The following is a 25236-nucleotide window of genomic DNA, read 5'->3' on the forward strand; positions in this document are numbered from 1 at the left end:
ACCATAGGGATGGTGCCAGGTTTCCTCCAGATGTGACGCTTGGCATTCAGGCCAAAGAGTTTAATCTTGGTTTCATCAGACCAGAGAATCTTTTTTCTTATTGTCTAAGAGTCTTTAGGTGCCTTTTGGCAAACTTCAAGCGGGCTGTCATGAGGAGTGGCTTCGGTCTGGCCACTCTACCATAAAGTGCTGCAGAGATGGTTGACCTTCTGGAAGGTTCTCCCATCTCTCCAGAGAAACTCTTGAGCTACCCCCAAACACTCTTTGTACGCTACTGATACTCTCTGTTTATCATATATGCATAGTCACTTTAACTATACATTCTGTACATACTACCTAATTGGGCCGACCAACCAGTGCTCCCGTACATTGGCTAACCGGGCTAGCTGCATTGTGTCACACCCACCACCCACCACCCGCCAACCCCTCTTTTACGCTACTGCTACTCTCTGTTCATCATATATGCATAGTCACTTTAACCATATCTACATGTACATACTACCTCAATCAGCCTGACTAATCGGTTACTGTATGTAGCCTCGCTACTTTTATAACCTTGCTACTGTATATAGCCTGTCTTTTTACTGTTGTTTTATTTATTTTCTTACCTATTGTTCACATATATACACACACACACACACACACACACACACACACACACACACACACACACACACACACACACACACACACACACACACACACACACACACACACACACACACACACACACACACACACGCTTTTACACTCCATTTGCTGCTGCTACTTTATTCTTAATTTTAATCTTAATATTATCCATCCTGATGCCTAGTCACTTTACCCTGCCTTCATGTACTTATCTACCTCAAATACCTTGTATCTCTGCACATGTATCTGGTACTGGTACTCACTGTATATAGCTCCATTCTTGTGTATTTTATTTTGTTCCTCTTTTGTTCCTATTTTACATTGAACAAACATAAACACAACATGTAAAGTGTTGGTCCCAAAATAGCCTCCAACACTCTACTCAGCAAATTGGATGCAGTCTATCACAGTGCCATCCGTTTTGTCACCAAAGCCCCATATACTACCTACCACTGCGACCTGTATGCTCTTGTTGGCTGGCCCTCGCTTCATATTCATCACCAAATCCACTGGCTCCAGGTCATCTATAAGTCTTTGCTAGGTAAAGCCCCGCCTTATCTCAGCTCACTGGTCACCATAGCAGCACCCACACGTAGCACGCGCTCCAGCAGGTATATTTCACTGGTCACCCCCAAAGCCAATTCCTCTTTTGGCCGCCTTTCCTTCCAGTTCTCTGCTGCCAATGACTGGAACGAACTGCAAAAATCACTGAAGCTGGAGACTCATATCTCCCTCACTGGCTTTAAGCACCAGCTGTCAGAGCAGCTCACAGATCACTGCACCTGTACATAGCCCATCTGTAAATAGCCCATCCAACTACCTCATCACCATATTGTTATTTATTTGATTTATTTTGCTCCTTTGCAACCCAGTACCGCTGTTTGCACTCATCTTCTGCACATCAATCACCCCAAACTTTTAATTTGCCATACTGTAATAATTTCACCACTATGACCTATTTATTGGCACACCCCCCTTATCTCACCTCATTTGCCCACGCTGTATATAGACTCTCTCTATTGTCTTATTGACTGTATGTTTGTTTATTCCATGTGTAACTCTGTGTTATTGTTTGTGACGCACTGCTTTGCTTTATCTTGGCCAGGTCGCTGTTGTAAATGAGAACTTGTTCTCAACTAGCCTACCTGGTTAAATAAAGGTGAAATAAAATAAATAAAACATGGGTTTTGTTATAGCATCCAAGATACTGAAACTAAAGTTACAGCTTATATTGAATTGGGACCCTCATTACTTTTGTACAACTCAGTTCCGCAATACCAAAGAGAATACAAATAGCTTATCACACTTCAACCTGTGGTTTTCTGTCAAGCTCTGATTGGCGAGGGCTTTCTGCGGCAGCTGGACCTTGTCTATACCCCAATCCTACATTGAGTGGTTATTCATTTTCCAAGTAGTCTTTGAAAGAGACTGACTTATGATGGCCTCTTTCAAGCTCGCACTCGTTGTCTTAATTTCTTACCAGACCACAGGTATGCTATACAATTGCACACAGTTTCGGTTAATACTATAACATATGAATATGATGTTATAGTATATTTAATTCAATGTACATTATTGACATATACATTGGGTTAGGGTTGGTACATTGACATATACATTGGGTTAGGGTTGGTACATTGACATATACATTGGGTTAGGGTTGGTACATTGACATATACATTGGGTTAGGGTTGGTACATTGACATATACATTGGGTTAGGGTTGGTACATTGACATATACATTCATGTTTTAACCCTAAACATGTAATTACAATATATAATCTTGTTCATGAGACATTTAGAACCATAAATGGAAAAAGATGTTTATGGAGACACACTTTTAGAACAGATTTTCTTTTTCTTCATATTTTTATCTTTCCCACAGCTTTGGCAAGGGTTGTCGGTGGGGAGGGAACACAAAACGCCTGGGACAAGCTGAAAGTAAGTACTATTTTTATTTTGAAAACAATGATTCCCCTCTTTAACCCACAAAATATAGGAATACCAGTGTATGCAACATTGTGCTGCATACTAACAACCCACCTGGCAGGATTCAAAAAGCAAAAAAATAGAGAAATATTATTGTGTTTTACTAAGAGAAAATGACCAGATAATGAGCTCCATAATTAATATCATTACCACAGTATATACATCAAATAAAGTATAAATATCAATAGCATTATCAATCAGATTAGTTCCCAGTGGTTCCCAAACTTTTTGGGCCCATGATCCCAATTTTGATGAATTAATACATTTGTTGTGTTCTCACTAAAGATGATGTAATCAACGGCCAATTTTTCTTTAATATTTTAATTGGGGCTATGGCAGTCTATTACAAATCAGTCTGACAAAACATTTGACAGTATTTCAAGTTGAATTAAGTATATTTTTTCGCTCAAGTTTTTATGTATCCAATACAAATCTAGAGTTCAGTGGGTTTCAATCGCATGTTCAATGATTGCATAAAATAGCAAATGTGCCTACTCTGTGCTTGGCACGTGAGCTCCAGCCAAAAACACGCAAATACAGAGCGGGTAGACTGTGCGGGTAGGCTAGTCACATTATGAGATTATTATGGATAACAGCCAGAATATTTGTATTTGTCAAACGGCAGTCAAGCATCGATCATCATGTCACCAGATTAAGACCCTAAATAGTTATTGGAAAGGAGCATCAAACTCATCGCCGTGCACTTTCACCACCCTCTGAAGTTCATCATAAACGATTTAATATGTAGTTTAAAAACTGCATGGTTTCCCGAGTAGGCATAGTAGTGGGAGGACCACACAACATGTAATCGCGTGATTCCAAGTTTACTTCGATATGATGGTTATTATTTCAATATTTGCACATAAACTCGTTTCCAACGCCTTTTCTAGAATAATTAATTTTACCGACAGAAAAAATAACTAACAAATGATCTGTTGGCATTTATAAAATTGTACCGAAACGTCCTATTTCCATCACAGCTGTCTTGATTTTTTCTCATACAGTATAACTTTACATGCATAAAACCTGTAGATGGAAACTTTTCTCCCAGTCTGATTTAGTGCCTGGTCTTGTCTTCTCTGTTCAGTGGGGGTCGGTGCCGTTTAAAATGGGGGAGGATAATTGTATATTTTATGAGTATGGTCTTATTTTTATTAGAGCATATTGGATGACTGTCATTCATATTCCGTTCACCCAGTTCAATGTATCACCGATAGGTTTATGCTACTACATGATACTCAAAATGTCCCTGTTCCCATCATGAGGTTGCTCCAACCTCGCCTATGAATGAAAGTTTATAATGTAGGTGCTGTACAGGTTGAGATAACTGAGTAATCAAGATGACACACAGTAACACATTCAATACCGCCTTGCACAGTCTTGCTTGCATCTAGCTGATCTAGGATGTAATCATTAGTCCAACAGTTGCAAATGAGAGTTTCTATTGGAATAATTCAGGTGTGTTTATCCCCGTTTCGTTCCATTTGCTTCCGTTTAAGAAACGTTTTTCAACAGAATTGGTGGAATGAATACACCCCAGATAACATTCACAGTTGACTTTCATAGCAACCATATAAAAACAGTATGATCACTTTGCTCCTTGAATATATAATTCCTTCTCGCAAACCTTCCCAAGTCAAACCTTCATATCATGACTGTTAACCATCATTGTCACCTCATAGTCAACATACACAACATGACCAAAAGTATGTGGACACTTGCTCGTCGAGCATCTCATTCCAAAATCATGGGCATTAATATAAAGTTGGTCCCCCTTTGCTGCTATAACAGCCTCCACACTTCCGCGAAGGCTTTCCACAAGATGTTGGAACATTGCTGCAGGGACTTGCTTCCATTCAGCCACAAAACATTAGTGAGGTCGGGCAATGAGGTTGTAATCTGTGCAGTCAAGTTCTTCCACACCGATCTCTACAAACCATTTCTGTATGGACCCCGCTTTGTGCATGTGCACAATGTCATGCTGAAACAGGAAAGGGCCTTCACCAAACTGTTGCCACAAAGTTGGATGCACAGAATCATCTAGAATGTCATTGTATGCTGTAGCGTTAAGATTTCCCTTCCCTGGCCTCCTGGGTGGCACAGTGGTTAAGAGTGCTGTACTCCACCAGAGACTCTGGGTTCGCTCCCAGGCTCTGTTGTAACTGGCCCCGACCGGGAGGTCTGTGGGGCGAACCACAATTGGCCTAGTGCCGTGAGGGTGTGGCCGGTAGGGATATCATTGTCTCATTGCACACCAGTGACTCCTGTGGCGGGCTGGGAGCAGTGCACGCTAACCAAGGTTGCCAGGTGCATGGTGTTTCCTCTGACACATTGGTGTGGCTGGCTTCTGGGTTGGATGTGTGCTGTGTTAAGAAGAAGTGTGGCTTGGTTGGGTTGTGTATCAGAGGACTTTCAACCTTTGTCTCTCCCGAGCCTGTACAGGAGTTGTAGGCAGGATAACTTTTTAAATGTTTCATTATTTTTATTTTTATGGAATTCACTGAGGAGGATGGTCCTCAGATGGTCCTCCCCTTCCTCCTATGAGGAACCTCCACTGACCCATGATGCTTGTGGGCATTGTATAGGGAAACAGAAGACACATACATGTTCTTGAGAATGTTATGTTTCAGTGATGGGGTCATAATATTTTGTGTCTTAATAAGAACCGAGTCAATTTCACTTCTGTTTTCTTTAAAACAGATTTTCAGTCTATAGACTATAGAAGCAGGTATAAATGAGAGGAGACATGTTTTGCAACACAAAATAATATTTCACTGAAATCCAGCACTGCTTGTCAGGGACCTTCAGGAATAATGTCAACTAGAATAAATGGATGTCTTTGCCTCAGTATCCCGCCACAGCTTTGAGTTGGCATTCTTCTCTTTCCCTCTCTTCCTCTCAGAAAGGGGACAGCTGCCAGGACTGTACCCAAATAATTGAACTCCTTAAAGACCTTATCTCCAACCCGGACATACAGGTGAATGCATCGACAGAACATGCACCCCTGAACCATACATACCATACATTTGAATCATTCATAATAACACCCAGAAACATACAGTGGGGCAAAAAAGTATTTAGTCAGCCACCAATTGTACAAGTTCTCCCACTTAAAAAGATGAGAGAGGCCTGTAATTTTCATCATAGGTACACTTCAACTATGACAGACAAAATTAGAAGAAAACAAATCAGGAAAATCACATTGTAGGATTTTTTATGAATTTATTTGCAAATTATGGTGGAAAATAAATATTTGGTCAATAACAAAACTTTATCTCAATACTTTGTTATAAACCCTTTGTTGGCAATGACAGAGGTCTTGGTGGCTGACTAAATACCTTTTTACCCCACTGTATAACCATCACATCAGTACTACTTGTATGTGCATATGATGCTCATTCACCTGGGTCAGTTTTTCTTCCTATTTGTGGCTGCAGATAGAGCATTCAGGTTTCTTTTCCGCTAACAATGAAAAACAACAGACACTTTCAGTTCCTGAAATGGTTTTCACCTGTTTTTTTCCCACAAACCCTCACTCAACACAAGTGGTACAGTTTGTGTTTCTGTTCTACGTTGCTGTTTCGGAGAGTTAGAAAGCCACTTCCTCTTTTCTATATAAAAGTAACTACAAAAGCAGTTCACAGTGTATTTCTGACTTCTAAGTTCTCCTTTCCTCTGAGGCTGATCAGGCACTTCGGACGGTGTAATCTCACCCCTGAATAGTTCCTTCTTCTTAAACACAATCAGTGACCCAAACAAACCAGTGGTATGCAAAAAGCAATGTACTTCACTGTAGCTTTTAATACATATTCTAATATGTCTTAATGATTGTAAAACACATCATTTACTTAATGTGCCTCAAAATGATTTCAACTGATGCCTCCCACTCCTCCATCCCCAGACCGAGATCAGGGGCGAATTGGAGAAACTATGTGACCTCATGCCAGGTCCTGCGTCCCCCAAACTGTGCCGGGAGCAAGTGGATAAGAACCTCCCCCTGGTCATCACCTTCTTGACCAGCTTCTTCGTACGTGCTGATGGGAGGTTGAGAAAGATCCTGGTTTGTAATTTGTTATATAATTCTGACTGAATGAGCCTGAATTGAGCCTCTCTCCTCTCCCACAGAAACCCACTGAGGTGTGTACCGTGTTGGGACTGTGTGGCTCCCAGTCAGACAGCCAGCAGCAGAGCCTGCTGACCGATCACATTCAAGCGGGTCTGAAGTCAGCCATGACAATGACAAAGGTGAGACAGAAAGAACAGGACTAATGCACTCTCTCTCTGACCTCTACTCTGTGTCCCGCTGACTTTTTGTCTGTACCTGACTGTTTGTCTGTCTTTATCTTGTTCTCTTTCTCCCTCTGTTTTCTTTCTGTCTTGTCTACTAGGTGCAGTTCTCGCCCGAATGTACCTTCTGCATTTATCTTATCAAGTCACTGGAGAGTATGCTGCCGAAAATAAGGACTGAGGTAAGGCATGCCATAGAAATATAATTAGTGCAGGGATCATCAACTAGATTCAGCCAAGGCATATGCACACAGGAACACACACACCCCAGCTGTTGTTCATATCTTTAAAATACTGTTATTCAATCGAGGGGTGTTAGTGTTGTCTTTTTTTTTCAATCACTTTGGCACATTTTTCAGATGTAAGTTGTATATTTTCAAAACTCTTAGAAGAAAACTATAACTGATAACACTTGTTAGGTTCAGAACCTTTGATTGTGTATTCATAGAGGTTAGGGTTCGGGTTAGGGTTCACCCCTGAGTCATTCATGCAAAATTAATGAAATGCCATGAGAACATTCAATTTAGTCACCAATATATCAGGTTTTGAACAGGCTCACCATTTAGTCATTTTAACTACCATTTAGTTCAATACCAAAAAATACAAGACACGCATTTCAAAACTATTCTTTTTGAAATGCTGAATAGAAAGAATAGTAGATGGTAAATATAATTTTCCATACAGTATTTGACTATAACTTGCAAAAAAACATATAATTTGTATCCAATGGTAGATTGTGAGCATGTTGAGAAATATGTCTGTCAGATTTACATTTTATTATTCTTATATTGTAAATAGGTGGACAAATAATCAGAAATGGGGGTATTGTAAAGGAGTTGGCTACTGTATAAACATAGCGCGATGTTGTATGTTATTTATGCCCCATGCTACATTTTGCAAGATCACCTTATCTATGGGATTTGTCAAATGATACAGTATCGCCTGTCTATCTGCTTGAAATTCATCAGCTTACAGTGTATCAATGAAATTCAGATAATGAGTGGACTATATTGTTGCATATAACGCAGGTCTTTCGTCAGATCATTGTACAGTACACTATCGTTCCAAATGGTAGCACATAGAGTGACTCTTTCCACTTCCTATTGAAGCACACTGGCACATACAGTGCCTTGCGAAAGTATTCGGCCCCCCTGAACTTTGCGACCTTTTGCCACATTTCAGGCTTCAAACAAAGATATAAAACTGTATTTTTTGTGAAGAATCAACAACAAGTGGGACACAATCATGAAGTGGAACGACATTTATTGGATATTTCAAACTTTTTTAACAAATCAAAAACTGAAAAATTGGGCGTGCAAAATTATTCAGCCCCTTTACTTTCAGTGCAGCAAACTCTCTCCAGAAGTTCAGTGAGGATCTCTGAATGATCCAATGTTGACCTAAATGACTAATGATGATAAATCCAATCCACCTGTGTGTAATCAACTCTCTGTATAAATGCACCTGCACTGTGATAGTCTCAGAGGTCCGTTAAAAGCGCAGAGAGCATCATGAAGAACAAGGAACACACCAGGCAGGTCCGAGATACTGTTGTGAAGAAGTTTAAAGCTGGATTTGGATACAAAAAGATTTCCCAAGCTTTAAACATCCCAAGGAGCACTGTGCAAGCGATAATATTGAAATGGAAGGAGTATCAGACCACTGCAAATATACCAAGACCTGGCCGTCCCTCTAAACTTTCAGCTCATACAAGGAGAAGACTGATCAGAGATGCAGCCAAGAGGCCCATGATCACTCTGGATGAACTGCAGAGATCTACAGCTGAGGTGGGAGTGTTATGCAGGTGAATGAGGACCCAAAAGCGACTTGGCGAAAACAGTCTTTATTCCAGTAAAGGAAATAGGCAATACTCCTGGACAATCAGAGCAGAAAACAAAACATAAAAAACTAATTCCACTCGTAGTGACGAGGACAGACTGGAGACTCGACCATTAACTGTAGGTTGCCTCGGGAAGGCACCGACCGTAGCAGACTCAGACACCTGCTCACACGCAGCATCTGAGGGAAACAAGACACGACAGGGCGAGACAAAGACACAGCACGGCGAACAATATACAAGAATCCGACAAGGACAGAAGTGGAAAACAAGGGGAGAAATAGGGACTCTAATCAGAAGACAAAATAGGGAACAGGTGTAAAAAGACTAAATGAGTGAGTTAGGAGAATGAGGAACAGCTGGGAGCAGGAACGGAACGATAGAGAGAGGAGAGAGAGGGAGGGGGAGAGAGAGGGATAGAAAAAGGGAACGAACCTAATAAGACCAGCAGGGGGAAACGAACAGAAGGGAAAGCATAATGACAAGACAATATAAGACAAAACATGACAGTACCCCCCCACTCACCGAGCGCCTCCTGGCGCACTCGAGGAGGAACACTGGCGGCAATGGAGGAAATCATAGATCACAAACGGTCCAGCACGTCCCGAGAAAGAACCCAACTCCTCTCCTCAGGACCGTAACGGAAAACGATAAAAAGGGAAACTAGGGTACTACTCTAAAAAAAAAAATGAGACACGGGTAGAGAACTGAAAGCTTTAGGGCAAACAGGACCAAACAGGCCAGGAGAGTAACAACTAGGGACAGACTGAGACACAGCAAGGGCAGGAACAAGAACAGGAGAGATGCGGTGGCAGGGAACAGACTGAGACCCAGCAAGACCAGGAGCAGAAGCAGAAAAAAAAATTACCAGACTTATTCTGCGCGCAGTCCGAACACGCAGCCACGAAACGGCGCGTGTCACGCTCCAGAGTAGGCCACCAAAACCGCTGGCGAATGGAAGCAAGCGTACCCCGAACGCCGGGGTGGCCAGCTAACTTGGCAGAGTGCGCCCACTGAAGAACAGCCAGACGAGTAGAAACAGGAACGAAAAGACGGTTACTAGGACAAGCGTGCGGCGACGGAGTGTGAGTGAGTGCTTGCTTAACCTGTCTCTCAATTCCCCAGACAGTCAACCCGACAACACGCCCAACAGGAAGGATCCCCTCGGGATCGGTAGAAGCCACAGAAGAACTAAAGAGACGGGATAAAGCATGAGGCTTGGTGTTCTTAGTACCCGGGCAATAAGAAATAACGAACTCGAAACGAGCGAAAAACAACGCCCAACGAGCATGACGCGCATTCAGTCGTTTGGCAGAACGGATGTACTCAAGGTTCCTTTGGTCAGTCCAAACGACAAAAGGAACGGTCGCCCCTCCAACCACTGTCGCCATTTGCCTAGGGCTAAACGGATGGCGAGCAGTTCGCGGTTAGCCACATCATAGTTACGTTCCGACGGTGACAGGCGATGAGAAAAATACGCGCAAGGGTGGACCCCATCGTCAGTATCGGAGCGCTGGGACAGAATGGCTCCCACGCCCACCCCCGACGCGTCAACCTCGACAATAAACTGTTTAGTGACGTCAGGTGCAACAAGGATAGGAGCGGATGCAAAACGCTTCTTGAGGAGATCAGAACAACAATCATACGACCGGTGAGGAGGAAGGGAGTTGGTTCTGGACCGACTGAAGACCGTGCGCAGACCATGATATTCCTCCGGCACTCCTGTCAAATCACCAGGTTCCTCCTGTGAAGAGGGAGCAGAAGAAACAGGAGGAATATCAGACATTAAACACTTCACATGACAAGAAACGTTCCAGGAAAGGATAGAATTACTAGACCAATCAAAAGAAGGATTATGACACACTAGCCAGGGATGACCCAAAACAACAGGTGTAAAAGGTGAACAAAAAATCAAAAAAGAAATGGTCTCACTATGGTTACCAGATACAGTGAGGGTTAAAGGTAGTGTTTCACATAATATACTGGGGAGAGGACTACCATCCAAGGCGAACATGACCGTGGGCTCCCTAACTGTCTGAGAGGAATGTCATGTTCCCGAGCCCAGGCTTCGTCCATAAAACAGCCCTCCGCCCCAGAGTCTATTAATGCACTGCAGGAAGCTGCCGATCCGGTCCAGCGTAGATGGACCGGTAAGGTAGTACAGGTACTTGACGGAGAGGACCGTCTAGTAGCGCTTATCAGTCGCCCTCCGCTTACTGATGAGCTCTGGCCTTTAACTGGACATGAAATTACAAAATGACCAGCGGAACCGCAATAGAGACAGAGGCGGTTGGTGATTCTCCGTTCCCTCTCCTTAGTCGAAATGCGAATACCCCCCAGCTGCATGGGCTCAACACCAGAGTCAGTGGGGAAAGATGGTAGTGTCGGAGAGAGGGAGACACAGTTAACGCGAGCTCTCTTCTATGAGCTCGGTGACGAAGATCTACCCGTCGTTCAATGCGAATAGCGAGTTCAATCAAAGAATCCACGCTGGATGGAACCTCCCGAGAGAGAATCTCATCCTTAACCTTAGCGTGGAGTCCCTCCAGAAAACGAGCGAGCAACGCCTGCTCGTTCCAGTTACTGGAGGCAGCAAGAGTGCGAAACTCTATAGAGTAATCCGTTATGGATCGATTACCTTGACATAGGGAAGACAGGGACCAGGAAGCTTCTTTCCCAAAAACTGAACGATCAAAAACCCTTATCATCTCCTCTTTAAAGTTCAGATAATCGTTAGTACACTCAGCGCTTGCCTCCCAGATAGCTGTGCCCCACTGCCGAGCCCGACCAGTAAGGAGTGATATGACGTAGGCAATCCGAGCTCTCTCTCTTGAGTATGTGTTGGGTTGGAGAGAGAACACTATATCACACTGGGTGAGAAAGGAGCGGCACTCAGTGGGCTGCCCAGAATAACATGGTGGGTTATTAACCCTAGGTTCCGGAGGCTCGGAAGACCCGGAAGTAGCTGGTGGCACGAGACGAAGACTCTGATACTGTCCTGAGAGGTCGGAGACCTGAGCAGCCAGGGTCTCAACGGCATGCCGAGCAGCAGACAATTCCTGCTCGTGTCTGCCGAGCATCGCTCCCTGGAACTCGAGAGTAGAGTAGAGAGAATCCATAGTCGCTGGGTCCATTCTTGGTCGGATCCTTCTGTTATGCAGGTGAATGAGGACCCAAAAGCGACTTGGCGAAAACAGAGTCTTTATTCCAGTAAAGGAAATAGGCAATACTCCTGGACAATCAGAGCAGAAAACAAAACATAAAAAACTAATTCCACTCGTAGTGACGAGGACAGACTGGAGACTCGACCATTAACTGTAGGTTGCCTCGGGAAGGCACCGACCGTAGCAGACTCAGACACCTGCTCACACGCAGCATCTGAGGGAAACAAGACACGACAGGGCGAGACAAAGACACAGCACGGCGAACAATATACAAGAATCCGACAAGGACAGAAGTGGAAAACAAGGGGAGAAATAGGGACTCTAATCAGAAGACAAAATAGGGAACAGGTGTAAAAAGACTAAATGAGTGAGTTAGGAGAATGAGGAACAGCTGGGAGCAGGAACGGAACGATAGAGAGAGGAGAGAGAGGGAGGGGGAGAGAGAGGGATAGAAAAAGGGAACGAACCTAATAAGACCAGCAGGGGGAAACGAACAGAAGGGAAAGCATAATGACAAGACAATATAAGACAAAACATGACAGGGAGACTCTGTCCATAGGACAACAATCAGTCGTATATTGCACAAATCTGGCCTTTATGGAAGAGTGGCAAGAAGAAAGCCATTTCTTAAAGATATCCATAAAAAGTGTCGTTTAAAGTTTGCCACAAGCCACCTGGGAGACACACCAAACATGTGGAAGAAGGTGCTCTGGTCAGATGAAACCAAAATTGAACTTTTTGGCAAAAATGCAAAACGTTATGTTTGGCGTAAAAGCAACACAGCTCATCACCCTGAACACACCATCCCCACCGTCAAACATGGTGGTGCCAGCATCATGGTTTGGGCCTGCTTTTCTTCAGCAGGGACAGGGAAGATGGTTCAAATTGATGGGAAGATGGGTGGAGCCAAATACAGGACCATTCTGGAAGAAAACCTGATGGAGTCTACAAAAGACCTGAGACTGGGACGGAGATTTGTCTTCCAACAAGACAATGATCCAAAACATAAAGCAAAATCTACAATGGAATGGTTCAAAAATAAACATATCCAGGTGTTAGAATGGCCAAGTCAAAGTCCAGACCTGAATCCAATCGAGAATCTGTGGAAAGAACTGAAAACTGCTGTTCACAAATGCTCTCCATCCTACCTCACTGAGCTCGAGCTGTTTTGCAAGGAGGAATGGGAAAACATTTCAGTCTCTCGATGTGCAAAACTGATAGAGACATACCCCAAGCGACTTACAGCTGTAATCGCAGCAAAAGGTGGCGCTACAAAGTATTAACTTAAGGGGGCTGAATCATTTTGCACGCCCAATTTTTCAGTTTTTGATTTGTTAAAAAAGTTTGAAATATCCAATAAATGTCGTTCCACTTCATGATTGTGTCCCACTTGTTGTTGATTCTTCACAAAAAAATACAGTTTTATATCTTTATGTTTGAAGCCTGAAATGTGGCAAAAGGTCGCAAAGTTCAAGGGGGCCGAATACTTTCGCAAGGCACTGTATATGATTTGGTTTACCTTCCATCATAAATTGATGTCAGATTGATACATTTATTTACATTTACATTTAAGTCATTTAGCAGACGCTCTTATCCAGAGCGACTTACAAATTGGTGCATTCACCTTATGACATCCAGTGGAACAGTCACTTTACAATAGTGCATCTAAATCTTAAAGGGGGGTGAGAGGGATTACTTATCCTATCCTAGGTATTCCTTAAAGAGGTGGGGTTTCAGGTGTCTCCGGAAGGTGGTGATTGACTCCGCTGTCCTGGCGTCGTGAGGGAGTTTGTTCCACCATTGGGGGGCCAGAGCAGCGAACAGTTTTGACTGGGCTGAGCGGGAGCTGTACTTCCTCAGTGGTAGGGAGGCGAGCAGGCCAGAGGTGGATGAACGCAGTGCCCTTGTTTGGGTGTAGGGCCTGATCAGAGCCTGGAGGTACTGAGGTGCCGTTCCCCTCACAGCTCCGTAGGCAAGCACCATGGTCTTGTAGCGGATGCGAGCTTCAACTGGAAGCCAGTGGAGAGAAGGGAGGAGCGGGGTGACGTGAGAAAACTTGGGAAGGTTGAACACCAGACGGGCTGCGGCGTTCTGGATGAGTTGAAGGGGTTTAATGGCACAGGCAGGGAGCCCAGCCAACAGCGAGTTGCAGTAATCCAGACGGGAGATGACAAGTGCCTGGATTAGGACCTGCGCCGCTTCCTGTGTGAGGCAGGGTCGTACTCTGCGGATGTTGTAGAGCATGAACCTACAGGAACGGGCCACCGCCTTGATGTTGGTTGAGAACGACAGGGTGTTGTCCAGGATCACGCCAAGGTTCTTAGCGCTCTGGGAGGAGGACACAATGGAGTTGTCAACCGTGATGGCGAGATCATTTTCCTCCTCTGTCTCTGCTGCTAAAGCCACTTTCTACCACTCTAAATTCCAAGCATCTGCCTCTAACCCTAGGAAGCTCTTTGCCACATTCTCCTCCCTCCTGAATCCTCCTCCCCCTCCCCCCCCCTCCTCCCTCTCTGCAGATGACTTCGTCAACCATTTTGAAAAGAAGATCGACGACATCCGATCCTCGTTTGCTAAGTCAAACAACACCGCTGGTTCTGCTCACACTGCCCTACCCTGTGCTCTGACCTCTTTCTCCCCTCTCTCTCCAGATGAAATCTCGCGTCTTGTGACGGCCGGCCGCCCAACAACCTGCCCGCTCGACCCTATCCCCTCCTCTCTTCTCCAGACCATTTCCGGAGACCTTCTCCCTTACCTCACCTCGCTCATCAACTTATCCCTGACCGCTGGCTACGTCCCTTCCGTCTTCAAGAGAGCGAGAGTTGCACCCCTTCTGAAAAAACCTACACTCGATCCCTCCGATGTCAACAACTACAGACCAGTATCCCTTCTTTCTTTTCTCTCCAAAACTCTTGAACGTGCCGTCCTTGGTCAGCTCTCCCGCTATCTCTCTCAGAATGACCTTCTTGATCCAAATCAGTCAGGTTTCAAGACTAGTCATTCAACTGAGACTGCTCTTCTCTGTATCACAGAGGCGCTCCGCACCGCTAAAGCTAACTCTCTCTCCTCTGCTCTCATCCTTCTAGACCTATCGGCTGCCTTCGATACTGTGAACCATCAGATCCTCCTCTCCACCCTCTCCGAGTTGGGCATCTCCGGCGCGGCCCACGCTTGGATTGCGTCCTACCTGACAGGTCGCTCCTACCAGGTGGCGTGGCGAGAATCTGTCTCCTCACCACGCGCTCTCACCACTGGTGTCCCCCAGGGCTCTGTTCTAGGCCCTCTCCTATTCTCGCTATACACCAAGTCACTTGGCTCTGTCATAACCTCACATGGTCTCTCCTATCATTGCTATGCAGACGACACACAATTAATCTTCTCCTTTCCCCCTTCTGATGACCAGGTGGCGAATCGCATCTCTGCATGTCTGGCAGACATATCAGTGTGGATGACGGATCACCACCTCAAGCTGAACTTCGGCAAGACGGAGCTGCTCTTCCTCCCGGGAAGGACTGCCCGTTCCATGATCTCGCCATCACGGTTGACAACTCCATTGTGTCCTCCTCCCAGAGCGCTAAGAACCTTGGCGTGATCCTGGACAACAAACTGTCGTTCTCAACTAACATCAAGGCGGTGGCCCGTTCCTGTAGGTTCATGCTCTACAACATCCGCAGAGTACGACCCTGCCTCACACAGGAAGCGGCGCAGGTCCTAATCCAGACACTTGTCATCTCCCGTCTGGATTACTGCAACTCGCTGTTGGCTGGGCTCCCTGCCTGTGCCATTAAACCCCTACAACTCATCCAGAACGCCGCAGCCCGTCTAGTGTTCAACCTTCCCAAGTTCTCTCACGTCACCCCACTCCTCCGCTCTCTCCACTGGCTTCCAGTTGAAGCTCGCATCCGCTACAAGACCATGGTGCTTGCCTACGGAGCTGTGAGGGGAACGGCACCTCAGTACCTCCAGGCTCTGATCAGGCCCTACACCCAAATAAGGGCACTGCGTTCATCCACCTCTGGCCTGCTCGCCTCCCTACCACTGAGGAAGTACAGTTCCCGCTCAGCTCAGTCAAAACTGTTCGCTGCTCTGGCTCCCCAATGGTGGAACAAACTCCCTCACGACGCCAGGACAGCGGAGTCAATCACCACGTTCCGGAGACACCTGAAACCCCACCTCTTTAAGGAATACCTAGGATAGGATAAAGTAATCCTTCTCACCCCCCTTAAAATATTTAGATGCACTATTGTAAAGTGGTTGTTCCACTGGATGTCATAAGGTGAATGCACCAATTTGTAAGTCGCTCTGGATAAGAGCGTCTGCTAAATGACTTAAATGTAAATGTAAATGTAATCATGGAACGGGCAGTCCTTCCCCGGGAGGAAGAGCAGCTCCGTCTTGCCGAGGTTCAGCTTGAGGTGGTGATCCGTCATCCACACTGATATGTCTGCCAGACATGCAGAGATGCGATTCGCCACCTGGTCATCAGAAGGGGGAAAGGAGAAGATTAGTTGTGTGTCGTCTGCATAGCAATGATAGGAGAGACCATGTGAGGTTATGACAGAGCCAAGTGACTTGGTGTATAGCGAGAATAGGAGAGGGCCTAGAACAGAGCCCTGGGGGACACCAGTGGTGAGAGCGCGTGGTGAGGAGACAGATTCTCGCCACGCCACCTGGTAGGAGCGACCTGTCAGGTAGGACGCAATCCAAGCGTGGGCCGCGCCGGAGATGCCCAACTCGGAGAGGGTGGAGAGGAGGATCTGATGGTTCACAGTATCGAAGGCAGCCGATGAGGCAAACATATATACATTTACAGTGTTCAGCAGTTATCAAACTATACTGTATATGCTAACTACAAGCACTACATCATTTTGGTTCAGTAGTTACCGGTTTTGAACAGTTTGATTAAGTGATTGTCTAATTATTTGTATTGTTAACAACAAATAATAAAATCAAAAGTCAAGTGAAAGTGGCATTTTGAAAAGCAGATACTTAGGTTGATTATGCATCAAAATTGAAAGAGTGATGAACAAGTGACTGTGAATTTATTTGTAGTTCTCAGTCAATTACAAATGTGCTTAGGGTTTTAAAAACTTTAGTCATTTTGATGATTTTTGTGTTTAGTATTGTGAAAATGTAACACATACTTGTGAAAATTGTACCAACGTGCTAAGAAAAATGTAATCGTTTTTTACTGTATTATGGTGAAAATGTGGTGAATTTTTAAAACTCTTAGTACAGAACTCCACACTGGTAACACTTGTAAATTACAGTACATTACACTGTTTTCATATTAGGTACACTATCCCATGTGTGATCAAAGGTGTGATCAAATGAAGGAAACATCGTTTAGCAGGCACTAAATTGCATCAAGCCTGTCTTGAGCATTTGGACATCGATATCAAAATAAATATCCTTATTGTTCATGCACCTTTTAGCATTGCAAATCAAAGTCTGATATAGGTCTGGTTTGAAATCATTGCATGCCTCATCCATGGCCTGAAGGAGGGTGGTACGCTTATGGGATTGCAATCATACATCTTCCACCTGTATTGTAATCATGTATTGTATTTTACAGTATTGTATTGTACTTCTGTATTGTATTGGTCCTGTACGTGGCTTAGTTCATTAGAACACAGCACGAGCAACACCAGAGTTGTGGGTTTGCTTCCCACTAGGGTCACATACCAAAATATGCAGACTGTTGTCACTTTGGATTAAAGTGTCTGCTATGTAAATGGCATGTATTACTGTACTGGGGGATGCATTTCTTTCTTGTTTTGGACTTTCTGGATGATTTGCATATTGGTATTGTATTGGTATTGTATTGATATTCTATCACTGCACTGTTAGAGTTACAAATACAAGCATTTCACTGCACCTGCTGTAACATCTGCTAATCTGTGGATGCGACCAATAAACTTTGATTTGTTATGTACAGTATATATCTGATCTTGTCAATGTCAGATTTAAAAAAATGTACTGTGAAGTAAAATCATCATAGTCATCATCATAGTTGTACATTTGAGTATACAGGAAATCATACTTTTTATGTTTCTACTTTACAGACATATTTTAAGTATGTAGTTCTCAAAATCTGTAGTAGACAAAACAGTTGACATGTCAAATCTATAGGTTTACCAAACGTTTAAGTGATCATCAATTCAGAGCAGTGGGATTAAGTTATAGTAAATGCATTATAGCAAATCATATCAAAAGTCATGTGAGCATTGCATTGTGAAAAGCAATTGCTTTTATATGAACATGTACTGCAATGTGAAATGTATTTCTAGATGATTAAGTTTGATGAAAAGGTGACTGTATGATTTTGTGTTTTGTAATTAGTCATTTGAAAATGTGTTTGGAGTTTTGAAACAACTGCCTTTTTGATGTTTTTTTACTAATAGTTGTAAAAATTGCAGGTAGATTCTTTGAATTTTTTGCATGGACATTGATTTTAATGCTACACACATGTAAATAACATGACATTTTTCTAAACTAATCCAATCTGTTAGTAGTTAGATTTATTGCACCCGTTGCTGAGGTGGTCGTTCCAGTTTAGATAGTTTAGGTAGTCTACATTTTTTCGAGCCCTACCTTGGCAGTCATTCTAAATGCAGGTTGCAGGTGAAAAGTTAAAATAGTTGGATATCCTCAATCTGGCTAGAATTCAATAGGATTTACACATCATTTTGCAAGCCAGCATAATGTGATGTAGCCAGTTTATAAACTAGTTAACTGTTAGAGTAAAATTCAAATTCCAAAATACACTGTATCAGTGAAAACCATAGGAGAGTACCTTACACACTGAGTTAGTGTAACATTTTAATGCCACTGGTGTTAGAAACTATCAGTTGGAACACACTAAAAAAGTGTTGTCTTCACCCAATATAGTGTTCAATACCTACATCGCTGGTGTTAGGAAATATACACTGTAACACTGTTAAAAAGTCTTTAGAAAAATATGTTCTGGTGGTTCTCATGTGAACACTTAAAAAACATGAAATTGTACACCCACAGTGTTAAGCTTACCAATCAGAGTTTGCTGTGCACTAACACACACATTTGTATCCAAAGCAACTAGGGTTAAGTGCCTTGCTCAAGGTCACATTGACAGATTTTTCATCTAGACAGCTTGGGGATTTGAACGAGCAACCTTTTGGTTACTGCCCTAACACACTTAACCGCTAGGCTACCTGCCACCCTACATGTGCGTACACACAAACCATCATTTCCCCAATGCCCTGTATCTGTTTCCCCTCCCAGATGGCTGTGATTGATCTGCTGGGGAAGGTGTGTGGTATTCTACCCATGTCCTACAGGAAGCAGTGTGAGAACCTGATAGAGAAGTATGGTAAGATGCTGATGGACATGCTCCTGACCTACGCCACCCCTGAGGTCATATGCACCCTCGTCGAAGCCTGTCATGGCATGGATACGCCTGTCCTGGGTGAGTTCATCCCTCCTGCCCTTCTTTGCATCACCACCATATAATCACTTTTCTCTCTATCATTTCCTCTTCTATATTATCCCCTGTTTTGATATGTCTCTCTCTTCTTTCCCTCTCTCCTCTCCCTCTTTCTCTCCCTCTCAGAGAGTGCTCCTCTGTCTGACTGTGACTCCTGTCTGACCCTGGCGGTTCTGACTCATCTACAGCTGGGCTCCAATGCTTCAGAGCCCCAGACCTCCTCCTTCCTGGCCTCTGTCTGCCAGCTCCACCCCAAGGCCCTGCCCAAGGTCAGCCCTGCCCCCTGGTCTACATCTCCCTCATCTCACATAGGAGCCTTATAGGAGCCTCTGGGCTCATGTCTTATTTCTCTCTTTTCAGTGTGATGGCTTTACCCAGCTTCATGGGCACCAGCTGAAGGGGGTTCTGGGTAAACCAGAGTCAGCCCTTGATGTATGTGAGGTATGTCATGTTTAGATTCACTCGACTACACACTGTAACGTAACATGAAAGTCACTAAGGATCTGACCCTTTTTTCAATTATCGCCTAAAAAGACATACCCAAATCTAACTGTCTGTAGCTCAGGACCTGAAGCAAGGATATGCATATTTTTGATACAATTTGAAAGGAAACACTTTGAAGTTTGTGGAAATGTGAAATTAATGTAAGAGAATATAACACATTAGATCTGGTAAAAGATCATACAAAGAACAAAACATGCGTTCTTTTGTATTTTTTTATACCATCATCTTTGAAATGCAAGAGAAAGGCAATAATGTATTATTCCAGCATAGGTGCTATTCACATTTTGGCCACTAGTTGGCAGCAGTGTGTGTGCAAAGTTTTAGACTGATCCAATGAACCTTTGCATATCTGTTCAAAATGTTGTATCAAGACTGCCCAAATGTGACTAATTGGTTTATTAATACATTTTCAAGTTCATAATTGTGCACTCGACCTCAAACAATAGCATAGTATTATTTCACTGTAATAGCTACTGTGAATTGGACCGTGCAGTTAGATTAACAGGAATTTAAGTTTTCTGCCCATATCAGACATGTCTATATCCTGGGAATTTCTTTTGTTACTTGCATTAGCCTACATTAGCTCAACTGTCCCGCGGGTGGACACCGATCCCGTAGAGGTTAAACCCAAATTTATATGGGGTGGGGATGTACTTTAAGTTTGTTTGCTTCTCAGAGAGTGGGCCTGTGTGGGGGAGTGATAGAGGCAGGAGAACAGGGAGGGGACCCATGCACTCTCGGCACCAGTTACAGTTGCAGAGACCTCAAGACTGCCCTGGAATGCGGGGTAAGACCACTGAACGCACCAACAAAGTTTTATTTTATTTGACCTTTATTTTATCAGGGAGTCTCATTGAGACTAATGTCTCTTAAGACTAAGGGAGCCTTGCATCACACAATCACACAAGAAATTACACAATAGGAAATACATCAAGAAAATACAAAAAAGTATAGTAGACATTTCATAACAGAACAAAGGTGTTTAAATCTTTGCATGCAATTTGTCTTATATAGATGGTGTCAATCTGCCAGAAGTTTGCGTGGAAGTAAGAACCTCTGCCCAGTACATACTCTCAAAGTGGACGGTAAGTTGACTCTTGATGTACATACAGCGCCTATTAAAAGTATTCACCCGTCTTGGATTTTTATCACATTTGTTGCTTTACAAAGTGGGATTGAAATGGATTTAACTATGACATTTTGCCATTGATCTACACAAAATACCCCATAATGTCAAGGTGAAAAAAAATCCTGTACATTTTTACAAATGTATGCAAATTAAATAACTAAAATACAGTTGTTGCATAAATATTCATCCCCTTTGTTTTGGCAAGCCTACATTAGTTAAGGAGTACAAATTGGCCTAACAAATCACATGAATTAATAGGGGTTGACATGACTTGAATGACAACCCACTGGACACACACACTGGTTTAATAGTTGTTTAATAGTTGTTTCAATGTAATTTGTCAACGTATTGTGACGTAAAATCAACATGGAAATACATTGGATTTGAAGAGGGTCATCAACCAGTAAGGGAGAGGGGTACATTGAGGGAAAGTGTTAGTTAAGCCACCCCTTTTTTCTAAGAAACCATACACAAAATGTATAATTTGACTAAATATTTAGGAAGAGATCATCTTTTCATACAGTATTATCATTCATTCATGGTTGAACGGATCTTTGGAAGTTTAGAAGTAGCTTAGTGATATTAATAATACACTTTTACCTTTGGATATTTTATTTTTCATGAAGGACGGTGGGTTAATCTACAAGTTAGTAATATGTTGGATTTATGTCTCCATCACAACCAAAATTCTAAGTTGAAGAATAGGACTAAATCAAATAAAACTATATTTGAAGTGCATTTAAGTTGGATTTGATTTAGTGCTATTCATTAACTGAGAGACGTAAATCCAACATATCAATCATTATTTTGTAGACAAGCTGGATATTGAATTGTGAACACAACCACATATCAACATTTGAAGGAGATGTAATCTTCTGCTTGGATAGTGTATACATACAGTACCAGTCAAAAGTTTGGACACGTTTACTCATTCAAGGGTTTATCTTTATTTGTACTATTTTCAACTTTGTACTTTGAAATAACACATATGGAATCATGTAGTAACCCAAAAAGTGTTAAACAAATCAAAATATATTTTATATTCTTCAAAATAGCCACCCTTTGCGTTGATGACAGCTTTGCACACTCTTGGCATTCAGTCATACCATTTTACTATCAACATTGAAACAAGGTAAAATGATATATGTCTACTCAAATATGAAATTCAACATACACTGAACAAAAATATCAACGCAACATGCAACCATTTCTAAGATTTTACTGAGTTACAGTTCATATAAAAAAACAGTCATTTTAAATTAATTTATTAGGCCCTAATCTATGAATTTCACATGACTGGGAATACAGATATGCATCTGTTGGTCACAGATACCTTAAAAGTTATGGGTGTGGATCAGACAACCAGTCAGTATCTGGTGTGACCACCATTTACCTCATACAGCATGACACACCTTCACATAGAGTTGACCAGGCTGTTGATTGTGGCCTGTGGAATGTTGTCCCACTCCTCTTCAATGGCTGTGCGAAGAAGCTGGATATTGGCCAGAACTGGAACACGCTGTAGTAGACGTCGATCCAGAGCATCCAAAACATGCTCAATGGGTAACGTGGAGGAACTAGGATATTTTCAGCTTCCAGGAAATGTGTACAGATTCTTGCAAAATGGGGCTGTGCATTATCATGCTGAAACATGAGGTGATGGAGGTGGATGAATGGCACGACAATGGGCCTCAGGATCTCATCACAGTATCTCTGTGCATTAAATCGCCATCGATAAAATGCAATTATGTTTGTTGTCCATAGTTTATGCCTGCCCATACCATAACCACACTGCCACCATGGGGCATTCTGTTCACAACAGTGACATCAGCAAACCGCTCACCCACAACGCCATACACGTGGTCTGCGTTTGTGCACATTTTAAGAGTGGCCTTTTATTGTCCCCTGCACAAGGTGCACCTGTGTAATGATCATGCTGTTTAATCAGATTATTGATATGCCACACCTGTCAGGTGGATGGATTATCTTGGCAAAGAAGAAATGTTCACAAACAGGGATAGAAACAAATGTGTGCAAAAAAAATGCTTTTAACACATATGGAAAGTGTCTGGGATCTTTAATTTCAGCTGGTTTATATTTTTGTTATGTATTTTGTGTAAATTGCTGACAAAATATATATATATATTTTTATTTCACCTTTCTTTAACCAGGTAGGCTAGTTGAGAACAAGTTCTCATTATTACAATTAAATCCATTTTAATTCCACATTTTAACACACAGGGCCGGTTTAATGCAGGGGCTTACAGGAGCCCGCTCTCAATGTTCAAAATACACCAGAGAGCATAATGTAGCCACAGAGAATAACTGTGGATTAAATGTTATCGCAAGCACATACAGGTAACTGCCAAAATAAAGGAAACACCAACATAAAGTGTTTTAATAGGGTGTTGAGCCACCACGAGCTGCCAGAACAGCTTCAATGCACCTTTGCATAGATCCTACTAGTGGATCCCAACCATGCCAGGATAATGCACCCCATACACCATACCATATACTTTGTATCCCTAATTTTCCCAAGTGTTTTTTAAATTTTGGCAGTTACAGGTATGCCTTACAATTTGGGCAGCATGCTCGCCAAATACAGAACAGTTTGTTGCATTATGGCCATAGACACATTTCCACAGAAGGGTTTTGAAGCCTCTTAGCCTAGAAATTTGACTGTTAAACTCATGGCTACACTAGAAATGGCTGCCAGTCCTGATTTGAATGGAATAGCCATCTATGGATTATATTTCTGTTGTTGGCTGTTAATTTGCCTTTTGCATATTTAAAAACACAATCACAGGAAAAACAGTTTGGAAAGCAAATGCCTACTGCTGAAAAGAGAAAAATAATCTGTTTGTAGATTTTTTTAGTTTGTTGAGGGAACAGTATCACTATTTTTCAAAGTAGTTTATCTTGAGATATGCTATTGTCACGAACAGCGCATCGGCCATCACCGGTGAGTACTAGCCTAGGCTTCTTCATCATTGGGTGAGTCAGTGTGCCACTTATTTAGTAGCCAACTGTAGCCTATAATATACTGTACATTTAACCTGGTCAGGCTGTCATGGAAAGAGCAGGTGTTGGTAATGTTTTGTATAGTCAGTGTATTTCCTCCTAATATTGTAGGCTTCATTGGCCACAAGGCCAGATTGTTTTTATTGATAAATTTGACACTGTCAGAGTAGCCACTCACAGTCATTTCCTTGGCATTAAGAGATTCTGGTAATGTTTTGTAGAATTGCATGAAAAGGCACATTTTCCAGACACAGCAACAATAAAAAAAAAGTGAAAATCTACTCAATTGTAGCCTGTTTTATTACAAAGGGGCTTTTTCTTCAAGGGTACATTTATCACACAACTAATTGCATTTTTGTGCACGGATTGGGTTTACAAAACATTAGGATGTGTCAGGAAGGGGGGGGGTTATATAAAACAAAGACACGGGGCCTATGATTTGTTAAACCGACCCTAGTAACACAAATATGAATAAATCTTATGATAGGCATGCTATTTAGGTTTCAGATTAACTGATTGTCACACACACAAACGACTCGGGTTGTAAATGTTCCGCCCACTTTCTTTTCAGATTGATAATCCAAGACTTTGAGCGAGCCTGAGGCCTTTGCAGCAATGGAAGATCCCAAAGCTTTCAACATCAAATTACAAATATTCTATTAACTGTGTCAATATTTTTTTCTAGATGATAACACTTCTTTAACACATGAACATTGCACTGAATATGATTTTATAAAACTCTTCTGTACTTTTCCTTGCGGGCAGCAGTCCGTATTAAATGAATGCATTCCTGCTAGCTAGGGATTAAGAGAACATGATAAAGACATTGAAACTATTTAGAGACATATTAGCAGTAAAGGTTGTCTACAAAGCTAAATGTACTAGGAAAATGTTCATATTACCTTGCTTGTGATTTTAGCTTTACATGTGACCTCAATCCCCATATGAATATTAGTTGTGTTCTTCATGCTCATTCTTTTATGGTTACTGACATTATCAAAATCAAATCACGTCATGAATTAAATTACTTTTCCCATTGACTGACCCTTTCATGGAAATCATTTCTACAAACAGAAGCAATTGTGTAGTGAAATTCCAAAAATTGTACATTAGATTGTGTCCTTATTAGGGACATGAGTCTACCTCTCCCAATTAATGCATTTGTTTCAGTAGCAATGGAGGTTAGTGCTGCAAGTTGAATATTGAGAAT

The 25236-nt window shown here is 42.6% G+C and overlaps 1 protein-coding gene across 1 annotated transcript; it reads left to right on the forward strand.

Moving 5' to 3' along the window:
• Positions 1-1981: 1981 nt before the first annotated feature.
• Positions 1982-25066, forward strand: sftpba (surfactant protein Ba). The gene is made up of 12 exons (XM_046317132.1): positions 1982-2120; positions 2516-2571; positions 5522-5596; positions 6521-6646; positions 6745-6864; positions 7008-7088; positions 19171-19354; positions 19499-19641; positions 19733-19813; positions 20553-20663; positions 20891-20961; positions 24598-25066. Exons 1-11 carry the CDS (start codon positions 2066-2068, stop codon positions 20924-20926), a joined length of 1068 nt encoding a protein of 355 aa, XP_046173088.1. The 5' UTR covers positions 1982-2065; the 3' UTR covers positions 20927-20961; positions 24598-25066.
• The last annotated feature ends 170 nt before the right edge of the window (positions 25067-25236 follow it).

This window comes from Oncorhynchus gorbuscha, linkage group LG20, assembly GCF_021184085.1.
Source record: "Oncorhynchus gorbuscha isolate QuinsamMale2020 ecotype Even-year linkage group LG20, OgorEven_v1.0, whole genome shotgun sequence".
NCBI classification, from domain to species: domain Eukaryota; kingdom Metazoa; phylum Chordata; class Actinopteri; order Salmoniformes; family Salmonidae; genus Oncorhynchus; species Oncorhynchus gorbuscha.

Bases quoted from the DNA above. Each gene is read 5' to 3' on its own strand.
- sftpba (XM_046317132.1), top strand. From the start codon at position 2,066: ATGATGGCCTCTTTCAAGCTCGCACTCGTTGTCTTAATTTCTTACCAG. The intron at 6,647-6,744 runs GTACGTGCTGAT...CCTCTCCCACAG, and splicing joins CCTTCTTGACCAGCTTCTTC to AAACCCACTGAGGTGTGTAC. The intron at 19,355-19,498 runs GTGAGTTCATCC...TCTCCCTCTCAG, and splicing joins CATGGATACGCCTGTCCTGG to AGAGTGCTCCTCTGTCTGAC.